Source organism: Erinaceus europaeus, chromosome 20, assembly GCF_950295315.1.
Source record: "Erinaceus europaeus chromosome 20, mEriEur2.1, whole genome shotgun sequence".
Taxonomy (NCBI): domain Eukaryota; kingdom Metazoa; phylum Chordata; class Mammalia; order Eulipotyphla; family Erinaceidae; genus Erinaceus; species Erinaceus europaeus.
The window spans coordinates 19301576-19327325 of NC_080181.1; the positions used below are offsets into that span (position 1 = coordinate 19301576).

The following is a 25750-nucleotide window of genomic DNA, read 5'->3' on the forward strand; positions in this document are numbered from 1 at the left end:
GGCCTCATGCACACAAGTCCTGTGCTTCACCACGGGGTTGCCTCCCAGCCAATGTCATATCACCAACTTGGGGCTGCTCACCAATCAGAGGGGTGCTCACTGCGCTCCTTGGCATCTCATCAGCCATGTTGACCTTGAAGACGGTGTAGCCCACCAGCACGCTCGTCTTAAACACAATCCTGGCCCTGCAGGAGGGTGGGAGGTAGAAGCTCCCCAGGTCCACGAGCATAAGGAAGATGCTGGGAATCAGCAGGCTGACCACATAGGCCAGGGGGCGTCTGCGAATCACCACCTGGTCATGGGACATGGGGAGGCTGCTGAGAAGAGGGGCTGAGCTGAAGGGTTCGTGTTAAGCAAACCCATAGCTAAGGAGTGCTGACATCTGAGAAGTCTTCAATTTAGCTTAGAAATAGGAGATTACTTCATGCTCTAGAAGAGAGGGGAACTCCGTTAAGCTTTCATAGAGAGCTGACTTTCCCATTATTATGGTAGCAACATAATAACTTTCCACTTGTCTGTCAGACATTGAACTGGGCATTTCATAAGCATTATTTCATGCAAGGCTCCCAAAACCCTAAGGGCTAGGCAGTACTCTCTACAGACAAGGAAAATGAGGCCGTCTTCCACACCCTCTCTTTATATATTAAAATTTAAAAATGGGGTGGAGGGGGAGTCAGGCGGTAGCGCAGCGGGTTAAGCGCAGGCGGCGCAAAGTGCAAGGACTGGTGTAAGGATCCCAGTTCGAGCCCCCGGCTTCCCACCTGCAGGGGAGTTGCTTCACAGGCAGTGAAACAGGTCTGCAGGTGTCTATCTTTCTCTCCCCCTCTCTGTCTTCCTCTCCACTCTCCATTTCTCTCTGTCCTGTCCAACAATGACGACATCAATAACAACAATAATAACTACAACAATAAAACAACAAGGGCAACAAAAAGGAATAAATAAATATTTTTTAAAAATGGGGTGGAGGGAGTCAGCCTGGGAGTGGTGGGATTACATATGCACAAGACCCTGGCACCATGAAAAAGGGCAAACTAAAAGGGGGGAGAGAGAGGGAGAGAGAGAGAGAGAGAGAGAGATCTTGATCAGATCAGACTTCTGAATTGAGTTCAGAGTTTTTCTTCCTTTCTCTGTCTCTTGCTCTGGAATAGAATCACCTAGGAATAAGCATGGCAGGGATGGGGGGTGGGGGAAGATAGCATAATGGTTACGCAAAGAGATTCTCATGCCTGAGGATCCGAAGTTCCAGGTTCAATCTCCTACACCACCATAAACTAGAGCTGATAAGTGCTCTGGTAAAAAAACAAAAACAAAAAACAAAACATTCATGGCAGAGGCTGCAAAAGGGAGCAGAGGTGACCAGGGGAAGACCTGGGGTGGGAGGGGGTGCTGGGAGGGGACCCATCAACTTGCTGGAGAGAAGGAGCCCAGCCCTTGGGTCTAGGGGCACACAGCAGCCCAGCAGAGGAACTCGGAGGTCAGAGCCACTCAGTGGATTGCAGCCTGGCTGTTGTCTTCCACATTAAGCATAATTGGCTGCAAATACCCAAACCTGAGCGCCACTCGCTGCGCTGTGCAATCATTTGGTTAAAATACATTTCTACCAAAGCGCAGTCAACAGGAACAACAACAACTAAATGAACTGTCATCGACCTGCACCTCTTCGTCATGCTGTGACTGTGAGGGCTGAGGACTTCACAGGAATAGGGGAGCAGCAGGGAGGGAGGCAAGTGGGCAGAGTCCACCTGGGGTGGGGGTGGAGATGAGGGTAACTGAGGTCTCTGGAGGGGAGAACTGGATCTCCCCCCACCCACCCACCCAGAGTCTTCAAAGTGGATGTTAATGAAGGAGATGCAAAGGGTTAGACTAACACAGTAAAGCAAAGGACAAAGAAGTCTCTGGCTAAGAGGGAGGGTCTGGAGTCAGAATGGATGCAGCTTCCTTGCGTCTAAGAGGCTGCTTGTGCTGGCTGAGGCGGCTTCAGCTGAGGTATTTTCCTTCACCACAGTGTGCTGTTTCCCTTTGGGAAAAGGCAGTGTAGGGGCTGGGTGGTGGCACACCTGGTTGGACACATATCATAATGTGGAAGGACGCAAGTTTAAGCCCCTGGAACCCACCTGCAAGGGGAAAGCTTCACAACTGGTGAAGAAGCAGTGACACAGCTTCCTTCCTTATTATCTTCCCCATCCCTTTTGATTTCTCTCTGTTTCTATTCAATAAATAAAAGATTTTTAAATAAAGTTTTTTTAAAAAAAAATAAGGCAATGCACTCTGCTTGGCAAGCACTCTGGGTGCAACTCAGATGTCAGTAGTGCTCTTTAAATAAATTTCCGGTGCAAACAACATGTGCGGAGATGATTCCTCTCCAGTCCATGCTAACACTGAGTGTGAATGGGAATTTGGGTCAGAACCAAAGACAGGCAGTGTGACTTCTCAACTGTGTCAGACCCCATGTTCCCGAGGTGCCAGAGCAGGTGTGGCAAGAGCTGAGAGGTTGGGAGGCTGCCCGGCTGTAGGGCTGTGACCCACACAATCACCTGGGGCTTGGTTTAAGTGAACAGACAGTAGAGAACAAGCAGACATTAGAAACTCCATCTTGCTTTCCCATGAGCTCTCACGCTTCCTCCTTCTTTACCTCCTGACACTGAAGGTGAAGAATGGGCTGGTTCACTTTGTGTTGCTTAGCTAGGAGCCAGTCACAGAGCACGCATAGTGACATCTCTCAAAGTTTTGCAGGGAACAGACCTCCTGGCATGGTGATTAATTCGTCAAGTAACTAAAGTCAGCTGGACAGCCTGGGGACTGGACTTCCTTTCTTTCTCTCTCTGACTATCCCTTCTTTCTATAAACCCCAGACTGCAAGCAAGATGGTTTTTTGAGACATGACTCTGCCATCTCTTCAGGCCACCAGCATCTGACAATTAACTTGTTTTCTCCCTACCAGTCTCTTGCCTCATGAATCTGTCATCCTCTCCGGGAGAGCACTGAGCCTTGACATTCAGTAGCACCTGGTTTAATGCTTTTAGAGTGCTGTTTTGAAATTCTTGGTGATTTTTTTTGAACTTTGGACCTTGTATTTGCGCTTTGCTCTGGGTCCCATGGATCATACAGGCAGTTCTTAGGGGGAGCGTTTCCTCACTGGAGATCAACAGGAACTGGAGGTAGAAGGGGGAAATGTTAGGCTGAGACAAATGGCATGCCACGGCTGTGACATAAAGCAGAAACCCACATCCATGCCTGGGGAAGAAGCAGAGAGGTTCTCCCTCATCTGTCCCCTTGCCTATATATACCAAAGATACCCCCATTCCTAAAACAGACTAAGTAGAGCCTATAGTTTTTGCTTTACAAACAATGGACCCATAGTTTCCTTACAATTGATTTAGGGGCCTCTTGACTACAGACTATTCCAGAAGCCCAGAGCAGCCTAGAAAAAAACTCCAAGTTTCTTCAGAAGTGTTTTATTTTCACTATCTCACTTGCCTCTCAAAATTCCTTGATACTCCTGTCCAAGAATTCGGAGTGTGACCGGAGAATCAGGTGCCATCCTGAATGTTGGACTTAGAGCGGCTAATAGGAGGGGGGGGGGGGTCCTCCTCACCCACCCACAGGTCTAAAGTGAGGATCCAGACTCTCCTGGTTGCATATTCCACACATCTACAGGTAAAGAGGAAGACTGCCCCAGAGTGGACTATGCCCAAAGTCTTCCTTATGTAGATGACCAGGTCTGGGACTTTTTTGAAAATAGAAGACTGATAATTTTTGTTCTTACTGACAGGATGGGTTAAGGCATGTGGGGATGTTGCTACAGGGTGAATGGGTTTGGCATACGGAGCGAGTGTGAGTTCTTGTGTAGTCAGTGTGGTGGACTGTACTGGCCTAAATAACATCTCCTCCCCCCACCCCCGACCCTGGAACTCAGTTTCTTTCCAGAAGCACTGAGTGTGACCTAATTGGAACTGGCATCACTATAGATGAAATGAGTTAAGATGAAATCTTCCTGGGACAGGGAGGGGCCATAGCCCACAGCCCACTGTGACTCTTCCTTGCCAGAAGAGGAAAGACACACAGAGAAGAATGCCCTGTGGCTCTGCGGGGCAGAGACTGGACAGATATGAGCCCAAGAAAGCCATGGATACCAGAAGCTACCAAAAGCCAGGAAGAAAGAAAGTTCAGTAGCCCTAGTGCAGATTCTTATTCAGAGCACCCAGCATCCTTTCAGGCTGTGAGCTTCAGGGACTGTGACAGGAAACCATCTCCACTGTCTGGAGGCCACTGGCCTGCGCTACTCTGTAAGGACAGCCCTAGGGAGCGAAGGCAGGTGCTCTCCTTAGTAAACGCACAGCATGTGTTCGACAAAGAATGACCTGGAACACACTGGGTCCTATTAGCTGTCTGCTACCAGAACGAGGACTCAGAAACATAGTTTCCAGATTGACCTGGTCCAAGCCCAGTTTTCACCATCACCCTGAAACCTTGACTAAGTCACTTGTCTGTGCCTCAATCCATCCATTTGCAAATGTGGATACTTGGAGGACCTGTATCACAGAGGTGTGAGGATAACATGTCCAATTGTAGAATGGTGCCCGCTGGACAGCAGGAGCCACCTTTGTGGTTCCTGCTATTCTAGCTCCCTGGGCAGGTTCTAGGGCTACGGCTCTGTCAGGAAGACTCTTTGGACCATGTTGGTGTCCTTGGTGTTTCCGTCAAGCCTGGCACATGTTAAGAGCTCAAAAGTTGTTGGCTGAGTTACACTGGTGTCTGTCTGTTAATGAGGCAGCAGGTCCAGGGGGCTGGAAGTGGGAGGTGCCCAAAGGCAGGCTCTTCTATTGCAGTCATTTGAAAGTACCTCTCTTGGGGTCACACCAGGAGCAGGAAACCCTGCACATGCAGGGGTCTGGGAGCAGGGGGTGGGTGAGGGGAGTTTAGGGCTGCCACTAGCTCAGTTAAGCATTGCTCTCTGCAGGACTGCCCTTACTTAGAGCCCATCATTTCTAATGGACTAGAGGAGTGGGCGCCTTTAAATCCCACAGAAAGGGAAGAAAAAGCACTTTAGTTTCAGTCCATGTTCTCCATTAGACACCCTTCAGGTGTTAGCGATATTATGCCACAATTTCATTATCCATTAAAGCCAGGTAATAATAAGTACACAAAGGTATTTGGAGCCTATTGATGTTAATGAAAGAGATCAATCTAATCCAGAATGTGTGTGTGGAGAGCTCCTTGGAGATGGAATGGGCCCCAAGGTCAGCCTCTAACTGCCTCCTGGATGGTAAACCCCACCAGTACTCAGTTTTGCATGGCCATCTTCATGACGGAGCTGGAATTTGGGTGCCCAGACACCCACTTCATACAGAAGCCTGTTTTCCTCCTCTCCTAAGACCCTCCCTGTTTTTCCAGGGAAAGTTGCTGCCAGTTAATTAAAATCCTTACACTGGGGTAAGAGGTTTGTGGGTTTAGACCATGAATGTGGCTGGTCTAGTGGAAAGTCTATGATTCCAGGATGACTTGGAGACCCCTGGGAAGAACCCCCTCTTCTCCATCCAGAGATGTCTGGACTCACCCAATCAGACTCTGGCCCTGCCACCTCTGCTCCAACCCGGGTGTTCTAAATTCTCTCTCTGGCTGAGCTCAGATGTTTCGTCTATAAAGTTCTGCATTCAATAGACATCGCAGCAAAACCCCTGCCTGATAACCTACCAAGGGAAATTACTTTTCAAAAAGAAAAAAAGAGGGTAGGGGCCGGGTGCTGGTGCATTAAGTTGATTGCTCATGTTACCATGTGTAAGGACCAGAGTTCCAGCCCCCAGCCACCACCTGTAGGAGGGAAGCTTCACAAGCAGTGAAGCAGGGTTACAGGTATCTCTCTCCCTCTTGATTTCCATCTGTCTCTATCCAATATATAAATAATACATAAATAAATAAAATTTAAAAAGGTAAATGAGGATTTTTCCCAAATGTCCCCAGAATTTTTCCAGTGACTCCCCATGGGCACCCCCCAACTCCAGCCCGAAAGAACTTTTAACTCAGTCAATGAACATCTGCAGAGGGGGCTCACTTGGGTTCTCACAGGTTTCCACCCTTTTTTCTCAAATATGAGCTTTTACATTCTACTCTTACTGCTTCTCATATCTACTCTGGGTTTTGTCAAACAAAATGAAATGCTGTCACACAGATGCTGAATGCTCGTCCTGCTGTTTCTGGGAACCAGCCCCTCTGGTAATGCACTGGAAACCACCTCTGCTCACACACAGACAACTGCCAGCCCACATGCAGATGTTGCTGTGCTCTGGGCCCCTGTGGGATGCAGCCTAGCTCCAGTGGATCCCAGTGTGCTCTGATCAGCAGCCACAACAACAGGTGTCCCAGAACTACTGGGCATGACGGCACATTAGCTGGACTAGCAGGGCACCCAGAGCATTTGATCTGGAGTTCACAGCAGTTGTGCACTTCAGGTCGGGATGATGACCTGCTTAAAATAGATAGTTGTTCCTCCTCCTGCCCTATGTGTCCCCAAAGCCTGCTGGTTAGCCGGGACAGACATAGTACTGAGGTGAGACCAAGGAGGTGGCCCTTTGCTGTCAAGCCTTTGGAATGCCTGCTGTTGGCAAGGATCTGAGGTCTGAATTTCATATCCCTGGCCAGGGACAGTCCAAGGACATGAGGCGACTCTGCTGCTAAACTAGACAAGGAAGTCTGGGGTGGGCTGAGAGAACATGGGCAGAGGCATGGAGCAAGAGCAGGGTAGAGAGAGTGGCAGAGAGCGGGATGGGCACGGGATGCCTCTTAGGTAAAACTCCAAAAGCATTTCTGTGACTGACTGCTCTACCCAATAGGATCTGTGACTTCTATTCAGGATTCCCCCAACTCTGTTGCCAAGGGCCTGGGGGACAGCCAGCCCTGCTGGAGGACCCATTCTAGATCCAGGAGAAGCCCAAACAGATCCCTCTAGAGGCCCACCTCTAGCTCCTTTCTATGTGAGCACTGAAAATGAAGAAGCATCTCATCAGTGAGGAGAGCAGAGGAGAGGGGCCATGCTTCCTGAAGTCCAGAGAGGGAGGTGGGGAGGAGGAGAATCCTCTCTCCCTCCTGCAGCAGCCTTTGATGTCTCTGTTCATCACATTTAAAACTCAACATGATGAGTACATTATAGCAAGATGTTGCCTTATTCTAAGACGTACCCAAAAGTAATGCAATGTTACGACACAATAGTTTGCCCATCCAAAATCAACACAAGAAGAGTGGGAGACTGGGAGATATCTCGACAGGTAGAACACAGGCCTTGCTGTGCGTGAAACCCAGGGTATCAGCTTAGAGGCCACATGGGGGTACCATGGCTGTAGCAGGGAAACTCCATCGATAGTGGAGCTGTGCTGTGGTCTCTCTCTCTCTCCTGTCTTTCTTATTTATTTATTTATTTCTTGAGTAGAGACAGAGAGAAACTGAGAAGGGAGGGAGAGACAAAGAGGGAAAGAGACAGAGAGACACCTGCAGCCCTACCTCAACTTCCCCCCCTCTGGCAGGGACTTGAACCTGAGTCCTTGAGTACTATAATGTGTGCTCTTAACCAGGTGTTCCACCACCTGGCCCCTCTCCTGTCTTAAATAAAGAAAGTTCTGCAATACCCATCAAAGTTCCACCAAGCGTCTTTAAGAGAATAGAACAAACACTACAATCATTTATCTGGAACCTGAAAACACCTAGAATTGCCAAAACCATCTTGAGGAAAAGAAACAGAAATGGAGGCATCACACTCCCAGACCTTAAACTATATTATAAAGCCATCATCATCAAAACAGCATGGTACTGGAACAAAAATAGGCACACAGACCAGTGGAACACAATTGAAAGCCCAGAAATAAAGCCCAAACCTATGGGCATCTAATCTTTGATAAGGGGGCCCAAAGGATTAAACGGAAAAAGGAGGCTCTCTTCAATAAATGGTGCTGGGAAAACTGGGTTGTAACATGCAGAAGAATGAAATTGAACCACTTTATCTCACCAGAAACAAAAATCAACTCCAAATGGATCAAAGACCTAGATGTCAGACCAGAAACAATCAAATACTTAGAGGAAAACATTGGTAAAACACTTTCCCACCTACACCTCAAGGACATCTTTGATGAATCAAACCCAATTGCAAGGAAGACTAAAGCAGAAACAAACCAATGGGACTACATCAAATTGAAAAGCTTCTGCACATCCAAAGAAACTATTAAACAAACAGAGAGACTCCTCACAGAATGGGAGAAGATCTTCACATGCCATACATCAGACAAGAAACTAATCACCAAAATATATAAAGAGCTCAGCAAACTTAGCACCAAAAAAGCAAATGACCCCATCCAAAAATGGGCAGAGGATATGAACAAAACATTCACTACAGAGGAGATCCAAAAGGCTAACAAACATATGAAAAACTGCTCTGGGTCACTGATTGTCAGAGAAATGCAAATTAAGGCAACACTAAGATACCACCACACTCCTGTAAGAATGGCATACATCAAAAAGGACAGCAGCAACAAATGCTGGAGAGGATGTGGGGACAGAGGAACCCTTTTACATTGCTGGTGGGAATGTAAATTGGTCCAGCCTCTGTGGAGAGCAGTCTGGAAAACTCTCAGAAGGCTAGATATGGACCTTCCATATGATCCAGTAATTCCTCTCCTGGGGTTATACCCCAAGGACTCCATAACACCCAACCAAAAAGAGGTGCGTACTCCTATGTTCATAGCAGCACAATTCATAATAGCTAAAACCTGGAAGCAACCCAGGTGCCCAACAACAGATGAATGGCTGAGAAAGCTGTGGTATATATACACAATGGAATACTATGCAGCTATCAAGAACAATGAACCCACCTTCTCTGACCCATCTTGGACAGAGCTAGAAGGAATTATGTTAAGTGAACTAAGTCAGAAAGATAAAGATGAGTATGGGATGATCCCACTCATCAACAGAAGTTGAGTAAGAAGATCTGAAAGGGAAACTAAAAGCAGGACCTGATCAAATTGTAAGTAGGGCACCAAAGTAAAAACCCTGTGGTGAGGGGTAGACATGCAGCTTCCTGGGACAGTGGGGGGGGGTGGGAGTGGGCGGGAGGGATGGGACACAGTCTTTTGGTGGTGGGAATGGTGTTTATGTACACTCCTAGAAAAATGTAGACATATAAATCAGTAGTTAATTAATATGAGAGGGGGAAAATCAATTGTATGTCTCAAAGTTTTTCAAAACACAAACTGAATCTTTTTAATATATAGGCTGTGTATTTTATATGCGGACTCTCTCAAAAGCCTAGACCAAGTAGATTAGAAGCATCCAATAGCACAGCTATATACAAGATACTGGATACTGTACAGCAAACCATAACAAAAGGACTTTTCAAAGTTAACCCAATTACCAAATAATGTGATGATAACATTAACTATCCATTGTCTTTTTGAACCCTAAGACAGCAGGAACCTCACATCTCCACTATAGAGCCCCTACTTCCCCCAGTCCTGGAACCCTTGGATAGGGCCCACTTTCCCGTATGCCTCTCCCAATCCCTACCAAATAATATTGCATCCGCCGATCACAACCTAACCAACGCAGCGATTGCCACCTCAACATGCTTCACCTCAGACTGTGTCCAGAGACTTCACGTGTGGAATGACAACCTTTCAGCTTCATTACTCGGGTGAGACCTTTCCTTTTATAGTACACTCTAATTTCATCTCAGGTGGTTCACTTTCTAACAAAGTCCCATAACCTAGATATACACCAGTTTCTGTGAGAGAGAGCTTATGTTCATACGTATCCATAAACTACTGCAAAATATATACCTGAAAGCAGAAGTACACTAGAGTTTGCAGTGAGTACCTCCCTAACACTTCCTCTCCACTATTCCAAGCTTTGGGCCCATGATTGCTCAACAATTTGTTTGGCCTCGTATGTTAACTCTCTTTTCAATCACCAGGTTCCAGATGCCACCAGGATACTGGCCAGGCCCCTGGATTGAAGACCCCACCAATGTGTCCTGGAGCTCCGCTTCCCCAGACACACCCTACTAGGGAAAGAGAGAGGCAGACTGGGAGTATGGACCGACCAGTCAACACCCATGTTCAGCAATTATGGAAGCCAGACCTTCTACCTTCTGCAACCCTCAGTGACCCTGGGTCCATGCTCCCAGAGGGATAGAGAATGGGAAAGCTATCAGGGGAGAGGGTGGGTTATGGAGATTGGGTGGTGGGAATTGTGTGGAGTTGTACCCCTCCTACCTTATGGTTTTGTTAATTAATCCTTTCTTAAATAACAAAAAATTAAAAAAAAGAAAGTTCTGGATCAGGGAGGCCACTCAGCAGTGACATTATGCATGTACCATGTCCTGGGTTCATTCCCAGGCACAGCAGAATAAGAAAAAATTAAGGAAGGAAATTCAATGGTGCCCATGTGTAGAAAGCTTTTTGTTGCTGTTGAAAAGACAGATTAATATTTAGGGTGATGGAGGACGTCTAACCACAAGTAGTGGCGGTCCTGTGGCAGAAGCGGGGTTATGGGGCGGTGGGGGGGGTGCGAGAGGGGGTGCCTGTTCACCTGGCAGAAGCGGGGTTATGGGGCGGTGGGGGGGTGCGAGAGGGGGGTGCCTGTTCACCTGGCAGAAGCGGGGTTATGGGGCGGTGGGGGGGTGCGAGAGGGGTGCCTGTTCACCTGGCAGAAGCGGGGTTATGGGGCGGTGGGGGGGTGCGAGGGGGGTGCCTGTTCACCTGGCAGAAGCGGGGTTATGGGGCGGTGGGGGGGTGCGAGAGGGGGGTGCCTGTTCACCTGGCAGAAGCGGGGTTATGGGGCGGTGGGGGGGTGCGAGAGGGGGGTGCCTGTTCACCTGGCAGAAGCGGGGTTATGGGGCGGTGGGGGGGTGCGAGAGGGGGTGCCTGTTCACCTGGCAGAAGCGGGGTTATGGGGCGGTGGGGGGGTGCGAGGGGGGTGCCTGTTCACCTGGCAGAAGCGGGGTTATGGGGCGGTGGGGGGGTGCGAGGGGGGTGCCTGTTCACCTGGCAGAAGCGGGGTTATGGGGCGGTGGGGGGGTACGAGGGGGGTGCCTGTTCACCTGGCAGAAGCAGGGTTATGGGGCGGTGGGGGGGTGCGAGGGGGGTGCCTGTTCACCTGGCAGAAGCGGGGTTATGGGGCGGTGGGGGGGTGCGAGGGGGGTGCCTGTTCACCTGGCAGAAGCGGGGTTATGGGGCGGTGGGGGGGTGCGAGGGGGGTGCCTGTTCACCTGGCAGAAGCGGGGTTATGGGGCGGTGGGGGGGTGCGAGGGGGGGTGTCTGTTCACCTGGCTTTGTTTTCTCCGCACTGTGGCTAATGGCGTGTGCAGCGTTCTCCAGAGCACTTGGCAGGTGGCTACATTCCACCTTGCCTGTGTGCTCCCTCCCATTTTCCTTTAATGCTCTCCATTATTCGGGCTGCATTAATAATGTGAGTAGGCTGATATCTTTAAAATTAATGAGGTGTTTACTCTTAGCCAAGAAACTCAGTGAAATTGAAAAAGCTTTCATCCCCCCTCCCTTTCTCTCACTCAAAATAAATAAATAAATAAATGTGGACAAAACACACCACAAAACCAGCCTTGCAAAAACTCCCAGTAGCACCCACCTAGCACCTGGCTTTATACATGAGCCTGGTTCCAGCACACCAGTTCTGAAGCCACTCTGGTTTAACAAGAGCTTCTCTGGGGCTGTCGGCAGTTCCTTAACTGATGGAGGGGCAGCTGTGTCTGCATCATAGTTCATGTAATTGAACTATGGAATTGGCCATCGTGACCACAACACCTTTGTCTGGGCTCAAGGTTCTTTCTTAGTCAAAAAGTTTGTTTCCAGCTGAGTCCAGTGTGTATGAGCCCTGGCCTGCCTGAAGCTTCTACTTTTCAATCAAATCTTTTTTATCTGGCATGAAACACCCTGCTCCACCTCCAAAGTGACTTTGTAAGAAAAATAGCTACTGCAAAGTTCCAGGTTCAATCCTCCTTGCCACCAAACTAGAAACAAAGAACCCGGGTGGTAGCACACCAGGTTAAACTCACATGGTATGAAGCGTAAGGACCTGCATAAGGATCCCAGTTCAAGCCTCCGGCTCCCCACCTGCAGGGGAGTCGCTTCACAGACGGTGAAGCAGGTCTGCAGGTGTCTGTCTTTCCCTCCCCCTCTCTGTCTTCCCCTCCTCTCTCCATTTCTCTGTCCTGTCCTATAAAAAAATGGAAATAATGACCTCTCCTCTAGGAGCAGTGGATTCATAGTGCCAACACTCAGATTCACAGTGATAACACTAGAGGGAAGAAAAAAAGAGAGAGAGACAGGGATAAAGAAAGGAGAGAAGGAAGAAGGGAGGAAATGGGGGCCAGATGGTAGTGCAGTGGGTAGTGCACATGGAGTGAAGCACAAGGACCAGCTTATGAATCTCAGTTCAAGCCTCCCGTTTCCCATTTACAGGGCAGTCGCTTCACAGGCGGTGAAGCAGGTCTGCAGGTGTCTGTCTTTCTCTCCCCTTTTCTGTCTTCCCCTCCTCTCTCGATTTCTCTCTGTCCTATCCAACAACAGCAACAACAATAATAACAGCAACAACACCACAACAACAATGGAGAAAAAAAGATGGCTGCCAGGAGCAATAGATTCATAGTGCAGGCACCAAGCCCCAGGAAAGAAAGAGAGAAAAAAAGAAAGGAAGGAAGGAAGAAAGAAAGAGAGGAGGGAAGAGAGGAAGGAAGAAAGGAAGGAAGAAAGGGGGAGGAGGGGCCATGTGGTGGCACACCTGGTTGAGTGCACATGTTATAATGTGCAAAGACCCAGGTTCAAGCCCCCGGTCCCCACCTGCAGGGGGAAAGCTTCATGAGGGGTGAAGCAGTGCTACAGGTATCTATCTGTCTCTCTCTATCTCCCTCTACCCTCTTGATTTCTGGCTGTCTCTAGCCAACATATAAAGATAATAAAAAAGAAGAGCAGAGTTGAGAAGAGAGGAGAGGAGAAGGAAGGAGAGGAGAAGATAAGAGAAGATAGGAGAGGAGAGGAGAGGAGAGGAGAAGATAGGAGAGAAAAGGAGAAGATAGGAGAGGAGAAGATAGGAGAGGAGAGGAGAAGATAGGAGAGGAGAGGAGAAGATAAGAGAGGAGAGGAGAGGAGAGGAGAAGATAAGAAAGGAGAGGAGAGGAGAGAAGATAAGAGAGGAGAGGAGAGGAGAAGAGAGGAGAGGAGAGGAGAGGAGAGGAGAGGAGAAGATAAGAGAGGAGAGGAGAGGAGAGGAGAAGATAGGAGAGGAGAGGAGAAGATAGGAGAGGAGAGGAGAGGAGAGGAGAGGAGAAGATAGGAGAGGAGAGGAGAGGAGAGGAGAGGAGAGGAGTGGAGAGGAGAAGATAAGAGAGGAGAGGAGAGGAGAAGATAAGAGAGGAGAGGAGAGGAGAGAAGAGGAGAGGAGAGGAGAAGATAAGAGAGGAGAGGAGAGGAGAGGAGAGGAGAGGAGAAGATAAGAGAGGAGAGGAGAGGAGAGGAGAAGATAAGAGAGGAGAGGAGAGGAGAGGAAAGGAAAGGAGAGGAGAGGAGAGGAGAGGAGAGGAGAGGATAAGATAAGAGAGGAGAGGAGAGGAGAGGAGAGGAGAGGAGAGGAGAGGAGAGGAGAGGAGAGGAGAGGAGAGGAGAAGACAGGAGAGGAGAGGAGAAGATAAGAGAGGAGAGGAGAAGATAGGAGAGGAGAGGAGAGGAGAGGAGAGGAGAGGAGAGGAGAGGAGAGGAGAGGAGAGGAGAGGAGAGGAGAGAGGAAGGAAGACTCATAAAAGCAGAGCTGGACTCTCTTCGTGTGTCTTTTGGGGGCTAAGCTGAGAACATCCACAGGACACATTGCCAGGAAGACCTGGGGATGCAGTGGTGGAAGTGACAGCTCTGGAGGGTAGAACAGCAGGGTTCACTGTCCTGCAGCCCCGCCCCTCCCCCCCCCCCCGCCCCCTGGCCCCTACTGGACCAATGTCCCTGGAATAATGCAGCCAAGAGCATTCCTGGAGGAGCAGCTGAGAAGCCTGGCTTCTCAGTAGGGAAGTTGATGTCCCTGATCTGGAAACCACTAGTGATCTCAGAGGCTCCTGTATGTGATTTCATAGCCAATTCCTCAAGCTACCCATTTTAACAGGAAGATAATTGTATGTGTCTGAGAGTCTGGTGGCAGCATAGCAGGTTAAGTGTATGTGGCACAAAGTGCAAGGAATGGAGTCAGGATCCCGGTTCAAGAACCTGGCTCCCCACCTGCAGGGGAGTCGATTCACAGGCGGTGAAGCAGGTCTGCAGATATCTTTCTCTCCCCCACCCCTGTCTTCCCCTCGTCTCTCCATTTCTCTCTGTACTATCTAACAACATCAATAACAACTACAACAACAATAATAAAAATAAAAATAAACCAAGGGCAACAAAATGGAAAAATAAATAAAAATATTTTTTAAAAACCTTAAAAAAATGTATGTGTCTGCCTCTGGGAGTAATTAATAATTTACTCTGTGAAAAACAGGACAATAAGGTCTACGAGTTACTGTGCTCCTGTCTTGTTATGGTGTGTGGATGTTTGTTGCATTTCTCTGCATGTGTATGACTAGAAGGGAGGATGCTGGGATGTATGGGAATGTCTGAGTTCTCCCACTGTGGCATGTGGTTGGGTCTCCAGTGTCTGAAAACTTCTCTCCATTGGCTTCTGGCAGAGGATCTGTGATGAGCCCCTGGACTCTGAGGTACTGTGCTGTAGCGGTGTTGAGAGACATCTCACTCAGCTGTTCTTGGATGGGGGTGAATAAGAAAGAAGGGGGAAAAAAGGCAGCAAAGCAGAGATTTTCAGCCTGGAGAAGAGAAGATGGAAGACTGCTGAGAAGCGGGCCATGGGAATGGGAAGGAAAAGGACCTACATTGAACTGAATCCGAGCGAAATCACCAGTACTGCTCTGCAGGACGTTGTACGCAGAGGACACAAAGAGAAGCTCCCACTCACTGTCATTCAGAAACGCCTTCTTGTCATGCTGAATGTCTTCTCTGCTCCTCAGGAAGGTCAGATTTACATCTTCCACTGGAAACAACAGAAACAATGGGCTGGGCTATCGAGAGGTGCCAACATCAACCCCAAGTTCCCAGTTCCCAAACTTTTACTCTTGAGTACCCACCCCACACATCCATAATTTAACCCATATGGGGCTCAATATAACTATTTGCATTAGAGATAGAAGCATAGAATAAAACCTTTGTAGGCATGAAAAGAGTCCAACTACTTATCTGGGTACAACAATGAATTCCAGCAGAGCCAAATAACTACAAAGAGAGACTGAGAATGTTTTTAAAACTCACTGCATTCATGAACAGAGCAGACCTGAGGAATGATGTGACAGAATTCTGCCAGCACAATTTGTAATAGCCAAAACCTGGAAGCAACCCAGGTGTCCAGCAGCAGATGAGTGGCTGAGCAAGTTGTGGTCTATATACACAATGGAATGCTACTCAGCTATAAAAAATGGTGACTTCACCGTTTTCAGCTGATCTTGAATGGACCTTGAAAAACTCATGTTAAGTGAAATAAGTCAGAAACAGAAGGATGAATATGGGATGATCTCACTCTCAGGCAGAAGTTGAGAAACAAGATCAGAAGAGAAAAAACACAAGTAGAACCTCAACTGGAATTGGTGTATTGCACCAAAATAAAAGACTCGGGTGTGTGTGTGTGGGGGGAGAATACAGGTGCAAAAAAGGATGACAGAGGACCTAGTGGGGGTTGTATTGTTATATGGAAAACTGAGAAATGTTATACATGTACAAACCATTGTATTTACTGTTGAATGTAAAACATTATTCCCCCAATAAAGAAATTAAAAAACATCTCATCATGAGCAAACAAACAAAAAAAGAATTCTACCAATCAGGCCATCCCAGCATAGGACTGTCCTGCCTTGGTTTACCTGTGTGCAGGATGCTATGGAAGGTCAGGCTGCAGTTCTGGATATCGAATGGGAAAGTGTGTGTCTCTAAGCTGCACGTGGAGACCACCTGGATGGGCTTGGAGTTATTAATGGTCCCGGAGGAGCTCACATACACATAAGGAAGATCCAGCGATCTCTCCATGTCCACACTGAAGGAAACACAGGAGACATTGGTATGTAGAGTGCTTTCACCATTTAACACGTAAATGGAAACGACCGAGAGATGGAAGGAGCCCTAGAAGGCTTAAGATGGAATCACATTTCGCAGGAGATAATTCATCCTGACAAAGAGGGATTCAACAATGACAAGCTCAGGGGGCCAGGTGATGGTGCTCTTAGTTGAGTGCATAAGGACTCAAGTTCAAGCCCCTACTCCCCACCTGCAGAGGGTAAGCTTCACAAATGGTGAAGTGGTGCTGCAGGTGTCTCTCTTTCCCTCTTCCACTCTACCTCCCCTTCCCTCTAAACCTCTCTCTGTCCTGTCAAATATAAGAAAAATAAAATTAAAAATAATAATGAAAGGCTCATAAGTTAATGACAGGTTACTGAATACACACTCCAAGAGTAACCTCAGGCACTCAGAATCAAATCTGTGTCTTAAATGAGGTCAGCTCATCATAGTGCTAACCTGAAGATGCACTAACGATATGCTCCTTGTCACACTGAAGAAAGAAACAAAAAATCGTGACAATCATTGAAAGTAAGCGGCGCAGGCCCGGATAGTAGCTAAACCCCCCACAAAAAAAAATACAGCCAAGAATACTTACAACTCATTAATGATGATGTCTGGGGCCCAGATGGCACTCAGAGGTAAGGAGATCTCACTAATTTCATCAAACAAGCTGGAGTTCCAGGAGAGAAACTCATCATACCAAACCTGTTAGGAACAGCCAACAAGGAACCTTATCAAACGGGGCAACTGTCAGCCACACCAAAGAACTGAAGCAGGATTTCAGTGACAAAACAAAACAAAACAAAACAAAACAAAACAAAACAACTCAACAGATTGGCCTGCTGGTGCTGTCTGGTAAGGAACAGGATTGCCTATCTAAATCCTGAACAGACACCCGTAGCCATATATCTTACACAAATTCTGATAAATCACACCTGCTACATATCTAAGGAATCATAACCAAAAATAGGATTTATCCCTTAGAATCATTACATTCTGTAACAGATGGCGATAATGAGTTCAGCATGCATGGAAGGAAACATCTTAATTTACCTCACGGTACCATATGCTTGTCTTTAATTTTTGATTCTGTGTATCCTGCAAAGAAAAGAAAAAAAAAGAAAACCCACACCAGATCTTACAGTGTCAGTAAATCAAAGTCCAATTCAACAGTATTACAATTCAGAGGAAGAAAATCAAATTTAACTAGATAATGCTGATTTAATAATACTAAAAAAAAAAAAAAAAACAACATTACCTTGACTCTTCAGTATGTGCATTTTCAGTCCTATTTATTATGCATACCTATTGCTACGCAACTGATTATTTATGACAAAACAGCACTTTGACTGAACTTGGCATCTTGGACATTCTATTCATCTCTATCTCACTGTAATTATTTTGCCAATAATCAGACCAAAAATGATATAGAGTCTTAGCCAACTATGATCTGAAAAGATGAGGCCAAACTTTTATTAGTAATAAAGATATTACTTGAAATCTTTCAATTAGTACTATCAATTTTTACTGACAGGCACTCCTGTTAAGTTACCTTGTGTTGGGATTTCTCTGCTTATAAGACAGATTGAGTGAACTTAATGTAAATGAGGCAAATTTTCATGCTATAAACAGATGTGATTAACCACACTTGCAACGAGTCAGTGATTTAAAAAAAAATCCCCAAAACCACCACAAAAAGCTACCTTACTGATTTTTCATATCTAATCCAGTAAAAAAATAGTCAAAAGCTAATTTTCTTTATTATTATTATTATTATTTTGCCTCCAGGGTTATCTCTGGGGCTTGGGCTTGGTGCCTGCAGTATGAATCCAATGCTCCTGGAGGCCATTTTCCCCATTTTGTTGCCCTTGTTGTTGTTGTTATTGTTGCCATTGCTGTTGCTGTTGTTGGATAGGACAGAGAGAAATGGAGAGAGGAAGGGAAGACAGAGAGAAGGAAAGACAGACACCTGCAGGCCTGCTTCACCGCTTGTTAGGTTACTCCCCTGCAGGTGGGGAGCCGGGATCTCGAACTGGGATTCTTACTCTGGTCCTTGAGCTTTGCACCATGTGCGCTTAACCCGCTGCACTACCACTTGGCCCCTTATGTGTTCATAAGGATTAAATGAAATACTGGCAGCCAGGTGGTGGTGCACCTGGTTAAGCGCACGTGTTACAGTGCACAAGGACCCGGGTTCAAGCTCCTGGTCCCCACCTGCAGGGGAGAAGTTTCACAGGTGGTGAAGTGCGGGAAGCCACCCCCTCAGGGACCTTGGTTTTGAGGAACAGGCTACTCCATCATCTTGTGTAACATCTCCATTAACCATAAGCCTGCCTGACACGTACACAGGCAAGACCACCCCTCACCCACCTCCTAGATATGTTTACTTAACCTCTGCATCTGCATTCCTTCCCGGGACAGCTCCACAAATTAGCAGGACAGGTGTGACCACAGACAGGTGTGACCACAGATGGCAAGGAAAGAACATTCCAAGGTTAGGTAACCATAGCAACCCTGCTATGGTCCCTCCCTAACCTTTGAGCCATCCTTAAATACACCTGAAAATTTTTCAATAAACGAGACTTGATCAGACTCCTGTCTTGTCTCCATTTCTGGCGTCTCTTGTCCTACCCCATTCGCACTCCCCCTCCTAGGGTCTCCGTTTGACGACCCCGCGGGCCGGGGCAGTTAAGCAGTGTTGCAGGTGTCTTTCTATTTCTCTCCCTCTCTATCACCCCCTTCCCCCTCAATTTCTGGCTGTCTCTATCTAATAAGTAAATAAAGATAATAAAAAAATTTTTAAAAAAGAAAAGTCCATCTTTAAAAAAAAAAAAGAAAGAAAGAAAGAAATACTGGCCTAGGAGGTGGCACAGTGGAAAAGGCATTGGACTCTCAAGTATGAGATCCCGAATTTGATCCTAGGTATATTACATATGCCGGACTGATACTCTGGTTCTCTCCTCCTTATCTTCCTTCCTCTTCTCCTCCTTCCTCCCCTCTCCTTTTCCTTTTTTCTCTCATACATAAATAAATACTGGGTTGTCAGAAAAGTCATGACACATTTTTGTATAGAAAAGCTTCGAAACATACTTCATGACTTCTCCAACAACCCAATATATAAGGGGGGAAGTCTCACACCAGGGGAGGGGAAGGAGATAGATAGCACATCTGGTAGAGTACACAGATTACTATGTGCAAGGACCCAGGCTTGAACCACTGGCCACCACACAGGAACACCTACACTGGAGTGGGGAGGAGAGGAGAGCTTTATAAGCAGTGGAGCATCGATGTAGTGTCTCGCCTTCTCTCTCCGCCTTTGTCTCTCACTCTCTTACCAAAAACAAAGGAGGGGGCTGGGTGGTGGTGCACCTGGTTAAGTGCACACATTACCATGCATTAGGACCTGGGTTCAAACCTCTACTCCTTACTTGTAAGGGGGATACTTCCTGAGTGGTGAAGCAGGTCTGCAGATGTCGATATTTCTCTCTCTTTCTCTACCACCCACTCATTTTCTCAATTTCTCTCTGTCCTATCAAATAAAATAGAAAGGAAAAAAAATAGGCCACCAGGAGGAGTGCACTCATAGTGCTAGCACTGAGCTAGAGGGCTAACCCTGGTGACAATAAAAAATAAAGGGATAGAGAGTCGGGCGGTAGCGTAGCAGGTTAAGAGCCCGTGGCACAAAGCACAAGAATGGGGTAAGGATCCCGGTTCAAGCCTCCAGCTCCCCACCTGTAGGGGAGTCACTTCACAGGTAGTTAAGCAGGTCTGCATGTGTTTCTCTCTCTCCCCCCCTCTGTCTTCCCCTCCTCTCTCCATTTCTCTCTGTCCATCTAACAACGACGACATCAATAACAACAATAATAACTACAACAACAATAAAAAACAACAAGGGCAATAAAAGGGAAAATAAATTTAAAAAATAAATAAAAAATAAAAAGGATAAACAACAGGAAAGCTGTCAGGGGAGGGGAGAGGATATGAAGTTCTAGTGGTGGGAATTGTGTGGAGCTGTACCCTTCTTATCCTATGGTTTTTGTCAGTGTTTCCTTTTCATAAATAAAAATTAAAAAAAATAAAAATAAGGTTTGAGCCCTCGGCTCCCCACGTGCAGGGGCTTCTCTTCACAGGTGGTGAAGCAGGTCTGCAGGTGTCTATCTTTCTCTCCCCCTCTCTGTCTTCCCCTCCTCTCTCCATTTCTCTCTGTCCTATCCAACAATGATGACAACAATAATAATTACACAATAAAACAAGAGCAACAAAAGGGAAAATAAATAAATAAATAGTTTAAAAGTAAATAAAATAATAATAAAATAAAAAAATGTCTCACACCAAATACAAACATTAACTCAAATAGACTGTTAACCTATTTGTAGGAAATAAAACCATAAAGGACCTGGAAGAAAACATGGAAGTAAATCTTTGCTTAGGCAACGATATCTTAGATATAACAGAATAAGCACAAGCAATGACAACAAAACAGAGGCCTCACCAAAATTAAACCCTTTTTGTTTTCGGACACCACCAAGAAGCAAAAAAAAAAAAAAAAAAGACTCTCCCAATATCATTTGCTGAAGAAACTTTTGTCTCTCCATTATACAAACTTGACTCTTTTGTCATAAATTATCAAGAATTGTCAATATATGCATAGGTTTCATTTCTGGGCTCTCAATTATTCCGTGTGTGTGTGTGTGTGTGTGTGTGTGTGTGTGTTCATTCTAATATCAGGCTCTATGATTACTACAGATGTAGAGTTTGAAGTAAGGATGTATGATAGCTCTATTTTTGTTCTCTTCTCTCAGAACTTCTTTGGTTATTTCAGGATATTTTGTGGTTCTATGCACATTTTAGAATTTTTTCTATTCTGTTTCTGTGAAGAATGCTAATGGAATTCTGACATGTATTGCACTGAATCTGTATAATCCGTAAACTGTTTTAAGTAATATCCTCATCTTAACAGTGCTAAGATTTCCAGTCCATCAACATGAAATATCTACTTCTTTATATATTCTATTTCTTTTTTTAAAAATATTTATTTTATTTATTTATTCCCTTCTGTTGTCCTTGTTGTTTTATTGTTGTAGTTATTATTGTTGTTGTCGTTGTTGGATAGGACAGAGAGAAATGGAGAGAGGAGGGGAAGACAGAGAGGAGGAGAGAAAGATAGACACCTGCAGACCTGCTTCACTGCCTGTGAAGCAACTCCCCTGCAGGTGGGGAGCTGGGGTTCGAACCGGGATCCTTATGCCGGTCCTTGTGCTTTGCGCCACCTGCGCTTAACCCGCTGCGCTACAGCCTGACTCCTATATATTCTATTTCTTTCAACAATGTCTTATAGGTTTTTTGTGTACAAGTCTTTAACCTTCTTGGTCAATCTTATCCCTAGGTATTTTAATTTTTTGATGGGATTTCTTAATTCCTCATGCAAAATAATAACCCTAGACTACTATCTTACACTATAAACAAAAATAATTCAAAATAGGTTAAAAACTTGCGTAAAAGACATGAAACCAAAAGACACACATACGACACTGTAAGTGGTAAGTTTCTGGACAATAGCCTTAGAAAAATCTTCGGGCGTGAGGGGGCAGACAGTAGTGCACCAGGTTCAAGTGATGAAGCAAGTCTGTAAGTGTCTATCTTTCTCTCCCCCTCCTCTCTCAATTTCTCTCTGTCCTATTAAACATCAACAACAATGGGAAAAAAGATGGCCACCAGGAGCAGTGGATTCATAGTGCAGGCACTGAGCCCCAGCAATAACCCTGGAGGCAAAAAAAGAAAGAAAGAAAAGAGAGAGAGAGAGAGAGAAAGAAAGAAAGAAAGAAAGAGAGAAAGAAAGAAAGGAGAAGGGGGTCAGGCGGTGGCGCAGTGGGTTAAGCGCATGTGGCGCAAAGCACAAGGACCGTTGTAAGAATCCCCGTTCCAGCCCCCGGCTCCCCACCTGCAGGGTAGTTGCTTCACAGGCGGTGAAGCAGGTCTGCAGGTGTCTCTCTTTCTCTCCCCCTCTGTCTTCCCCTCCTCTCTCCATTTCTGTCTGTCCTATCCAACAACGAACAACATCAACAATGGTAATAATAATAACCACAACGAGGCTACAACAACAAGGGCAACAAAAGGGAGAAAAAAATGTCCTCCAGGAGCGGTGGATTCATGGTGCAGGCACCGAGCCCAGCAATAACCCTGGAGGGAAAAAAAAAAAAAAAAAGAGAGAAAGAAAGAAAGAGAAAAGTCAAGTCTGGGGATTCAACTCCATTAGCAAAATAAACAACTGAGACCACATCAAACTACAAAGCCCATGGTGAAAAAAAGTCATGATCAAAATTAAAATCACTCGTAGACAGAAGTTGAGAAATAAGAACAGAAGAGGAAAACACAAAAAAGCAGAACTTGGAATGAGGTTTGGTGTATTGCACCAAAGTAAAGGACTCTGGGGGAAAGGGGAGCTTTTCCGTCCTGGTGCATGATGGTGGAGGAGGACCCAGGTGGGGGAGGGGGATAGGGGGTGAGAGTGTTTTGCAGAAAACTGAGGAATGTTATACATGTACCAACAACTGTATTTACTGTAAACCGTTAATCCCGCCAATAATAGTAAGTATTAAAAGATAAAACAAAGTGGCCAAGCAAAAAATTTAAACGGCAAGTTCTAGAATGGAATAGTGTTTGCAAAGACTATATCTGACAAGGGACTAATATTTAGAACACATACAAACCTCCTACAGTTTGAGGTCAGTTAGATAGCTTGCCTGAAAGGGCACCTACGTTGCCAGGCTCAAGTCCTGGGTACACCACATGGGAATACTGCAGCATGGGAGGAAGACTGGAAGCTGTGGTGTCTCTCTTCTCTTTCTGTTTCTCTCTCTCTCTGTGTGTGTGTGTTCCTCTTTCTGTCTTTCTCTGTCTATGTCTCTGTCTCTCTCTCTGAAAAAGTTGTCCCAGAGCAGTGAAGCCCCATAATGGTAAGACAAAAATACTCTTTTGATGAATTCTAAATAAAAAGCCAAGTGACTCAGTGAAGAAACAGATACAAGACTTTTGCTCAAAGTAGACACAAATGATCAGCAAGCACATGTATTTATGTGGCTTATCACCACTCTGAGCCGAACTGTGTCCTTCCAAGTTTCACATGTAACCAAATTTGGAGAAAGGACTTCTAGGAGGTAACTAAGGCTAAGAAAGGTCTTAAGGGTTGAATCCCAATACAATACAATAGGATTGGTGATCTTAGAAAGAGAGAGAATAGGAGTCGGGGGTGGGGGTAGCGCAGCGGGTTAAGAGCACGTGGCACAAAGCGCAAGGACCGTGTAAGGATCCCGGGTTCGAGCCCCTGGCCCCCCACCTGCAGAGGAGTCACTTCACAAGCAGTGAAGCAGGTCTGCAGGTGTCTATCTTTCTCTCCCCCTCTATCTTCCCCTCCTCTCTCATTTCTTTCTGTCCTATACAACAATGATGACATCAATAACAACAATAATAGCTACAACAATAAAACAAACAAGGGCAATAATAAGGAAATAACTAAATAAATAAATAATTTTTTTAAATCTTTAAAAAAAAGGAAGTGAGAGAACTTTTTTTTCCCCCTCAAAATGAGAAAACAAGAGAAGAACAAAGTTCCCACCATGGAGAAAATTCACTAGAACTTTTCCAGCCTCTAGTTCTTCTGTTGTTTAAGCCACTCACTCTACATAGGCATTGGTTATGGCAATCTGAGCTGAGGCAATCACGGAATGCTATGGGAGATGCAAGCTAAAACCACAAGGAATCGCCTTTTCAGACCCATTCGCGTGACTACTATTTAAAAATAAAGCATAAAACCATAAGTGTTCGTGAGACTGTAAGGAAACTGGAATTCTTGAACACTATTGGCAGGAATGTAAAATGATGCAGCTGCTATAAAAATAAAATCGTGTGGCAGTCCCTAAAAAAAAGTTACAAAATGAAATTACCATATGGCCTGGAAATTATCTATCCCTTGTTATAAACTTAAAATAATTGAAAGCAGGGACCAGACAAATAGTTGTACACCTATGTTCATAGTCACATTGCTCACAAAGGTCAAGTAAATATAACGCAGGCGTCCATCTAGAGATGAACAGATAAGCAAAGTGTGGTGTACACAATGTATTTACAACGTTACCTTGATGTAAAATAAAGAGGAGGTGACCAGCAAGATAGCTCACCTGGATCAGTGCTGGTTTTGTCAAGTCTCCACAGCACTCAAGGAAATTTCAATGCTGTGCTATCTTTCTCTCTCTCCCCCATTCCTCTCTCTCTCGGAAAAGAATTATCCTAGACTGGCAGTGAACAAATTACAACAAAATTTTTTTCTTACTGTTTTATATGGAACTGAGATCTTACAAATGATTTTACTGCTCCAACCTGCGTTTACATTTGTCAGGAAATTTAAAGAATTTAAATTTAAATGTATTTAAATGTATGCCATTAGCCCGGCATATATTCAGATCGAAAGACAAGAGAGAAAAGGAGAGACACCATAGCACCTTCCATGTGGTGCCAGGGATCAAACCTGGGCCATGTATGTGACCTATCCTACCTGGTAAGCGGCTTCAGTGACCTACAAGTACTTTGGAATACAGTCTGACAGTTCCTCAAATTGTTAAACACAGAGTTACAATATGGCCTAGTAATTCTACTCCTAAATGTACAACCGAAAGAGTTGAACACAGAAGCATGCACATACCTGTACGGAAATGTTCACAGTGACAATATTCTTGATACCGTTAAAAAAAAAAAAGAAAAGAAAAACAGCCATCAAGTGACAAATGGATGAACGAAAGATAATATATTCATAGGACAGAATACAGATCAGTAATAAAAGGTAATGGAATACTGATATATACTACACCATAGATGAGCCTTGAAGACATGCTAAGCAAAAGCAGTTAGCCACCAGAGGCCACCTAGTGTGTGATTCCATTTACATGAAATGTCTAGAACGACTTCAGACACAGAATGTAGATGAGAGTTTGCTTAAGGCAGAGGGCTGGAGTGTCTACTAACGGAACTGTCCTGAAGTTAGATAGTAGTAATGGTTGGACAACTATGCGAACATCGTAAATGCCACCGGATTGCATACTTTTTAATGGACGAATTTGGAGGCTAAATGATATCTAAGTAAAACTTCTATTTTCAGAAATGTGTTAGGAAAGAAAAGGTAAAACAGGAGAAGACATTTCCAGGGAGGTTATAAGTAGAAAGGCTGATGCAAACTATTGGTGAAGTCTCACAGAAACTCATCTCTACAAATCACGTCCTTAGAAGGAAACAAGACAAATGTGGAATCCAGAATGAGGACACGTGGCATAAAATGTGTCAGACACTGGCCCTATTTATTTGGGTTCCATGATGAGTCATTTATACAAACTTTGAATGTTTGTAATCAGCATAATACTCAATTTTAGTGATAAATAATGGTTTGGGGAATTAATGGTACAAAAACAAATAACAGCTCTGCTTCCCTCCTGAGAACAGAGTGTATTCGATTAGCTATCCAGTTAATTATAAAATCATATCAAGGAACTGGGGAAATGATTCAATGACAGAGTGCATGCCTTGCATGTAGAGGCACTGGGTTCACTTCCTGGCAGCACAGAGCAATG

General features: G+C 45.5%; 1 protein-coding gene across 1 annotated transcript in view; it reads right to left on the reverse strand.

The window, feature by feature from the left end:
• The window catches only part of HTR3B (5-hydroxytryptamine receptor 3B), a 73125-nt gene that overhangs the window by 5236 nt on the left and 42139 nt on the right, over positions 1–25750 (reverse strand). The window contains exons 4-8 of the mRNA XM_060179878.1: positions 17187–17231; positions 16729–16838; positions 15941–16110; positions 14903–15060; positions 82–292 (exon numbers count right to left, since the gene is read on the reverse strand). Coding sequence (XP_060035861.1) covers positions 82–292; positions 14903–15060; positions 15941–16110; positions 16729–16838; positions 17187–17231 — 694 coding nt within the window. The remainder of the gene's footprint in view (positions 1–81; positions 293–14902; positions 15061–15940; positions 16111–16728; positions 16839–17186; positions 17232–25750) is intronic.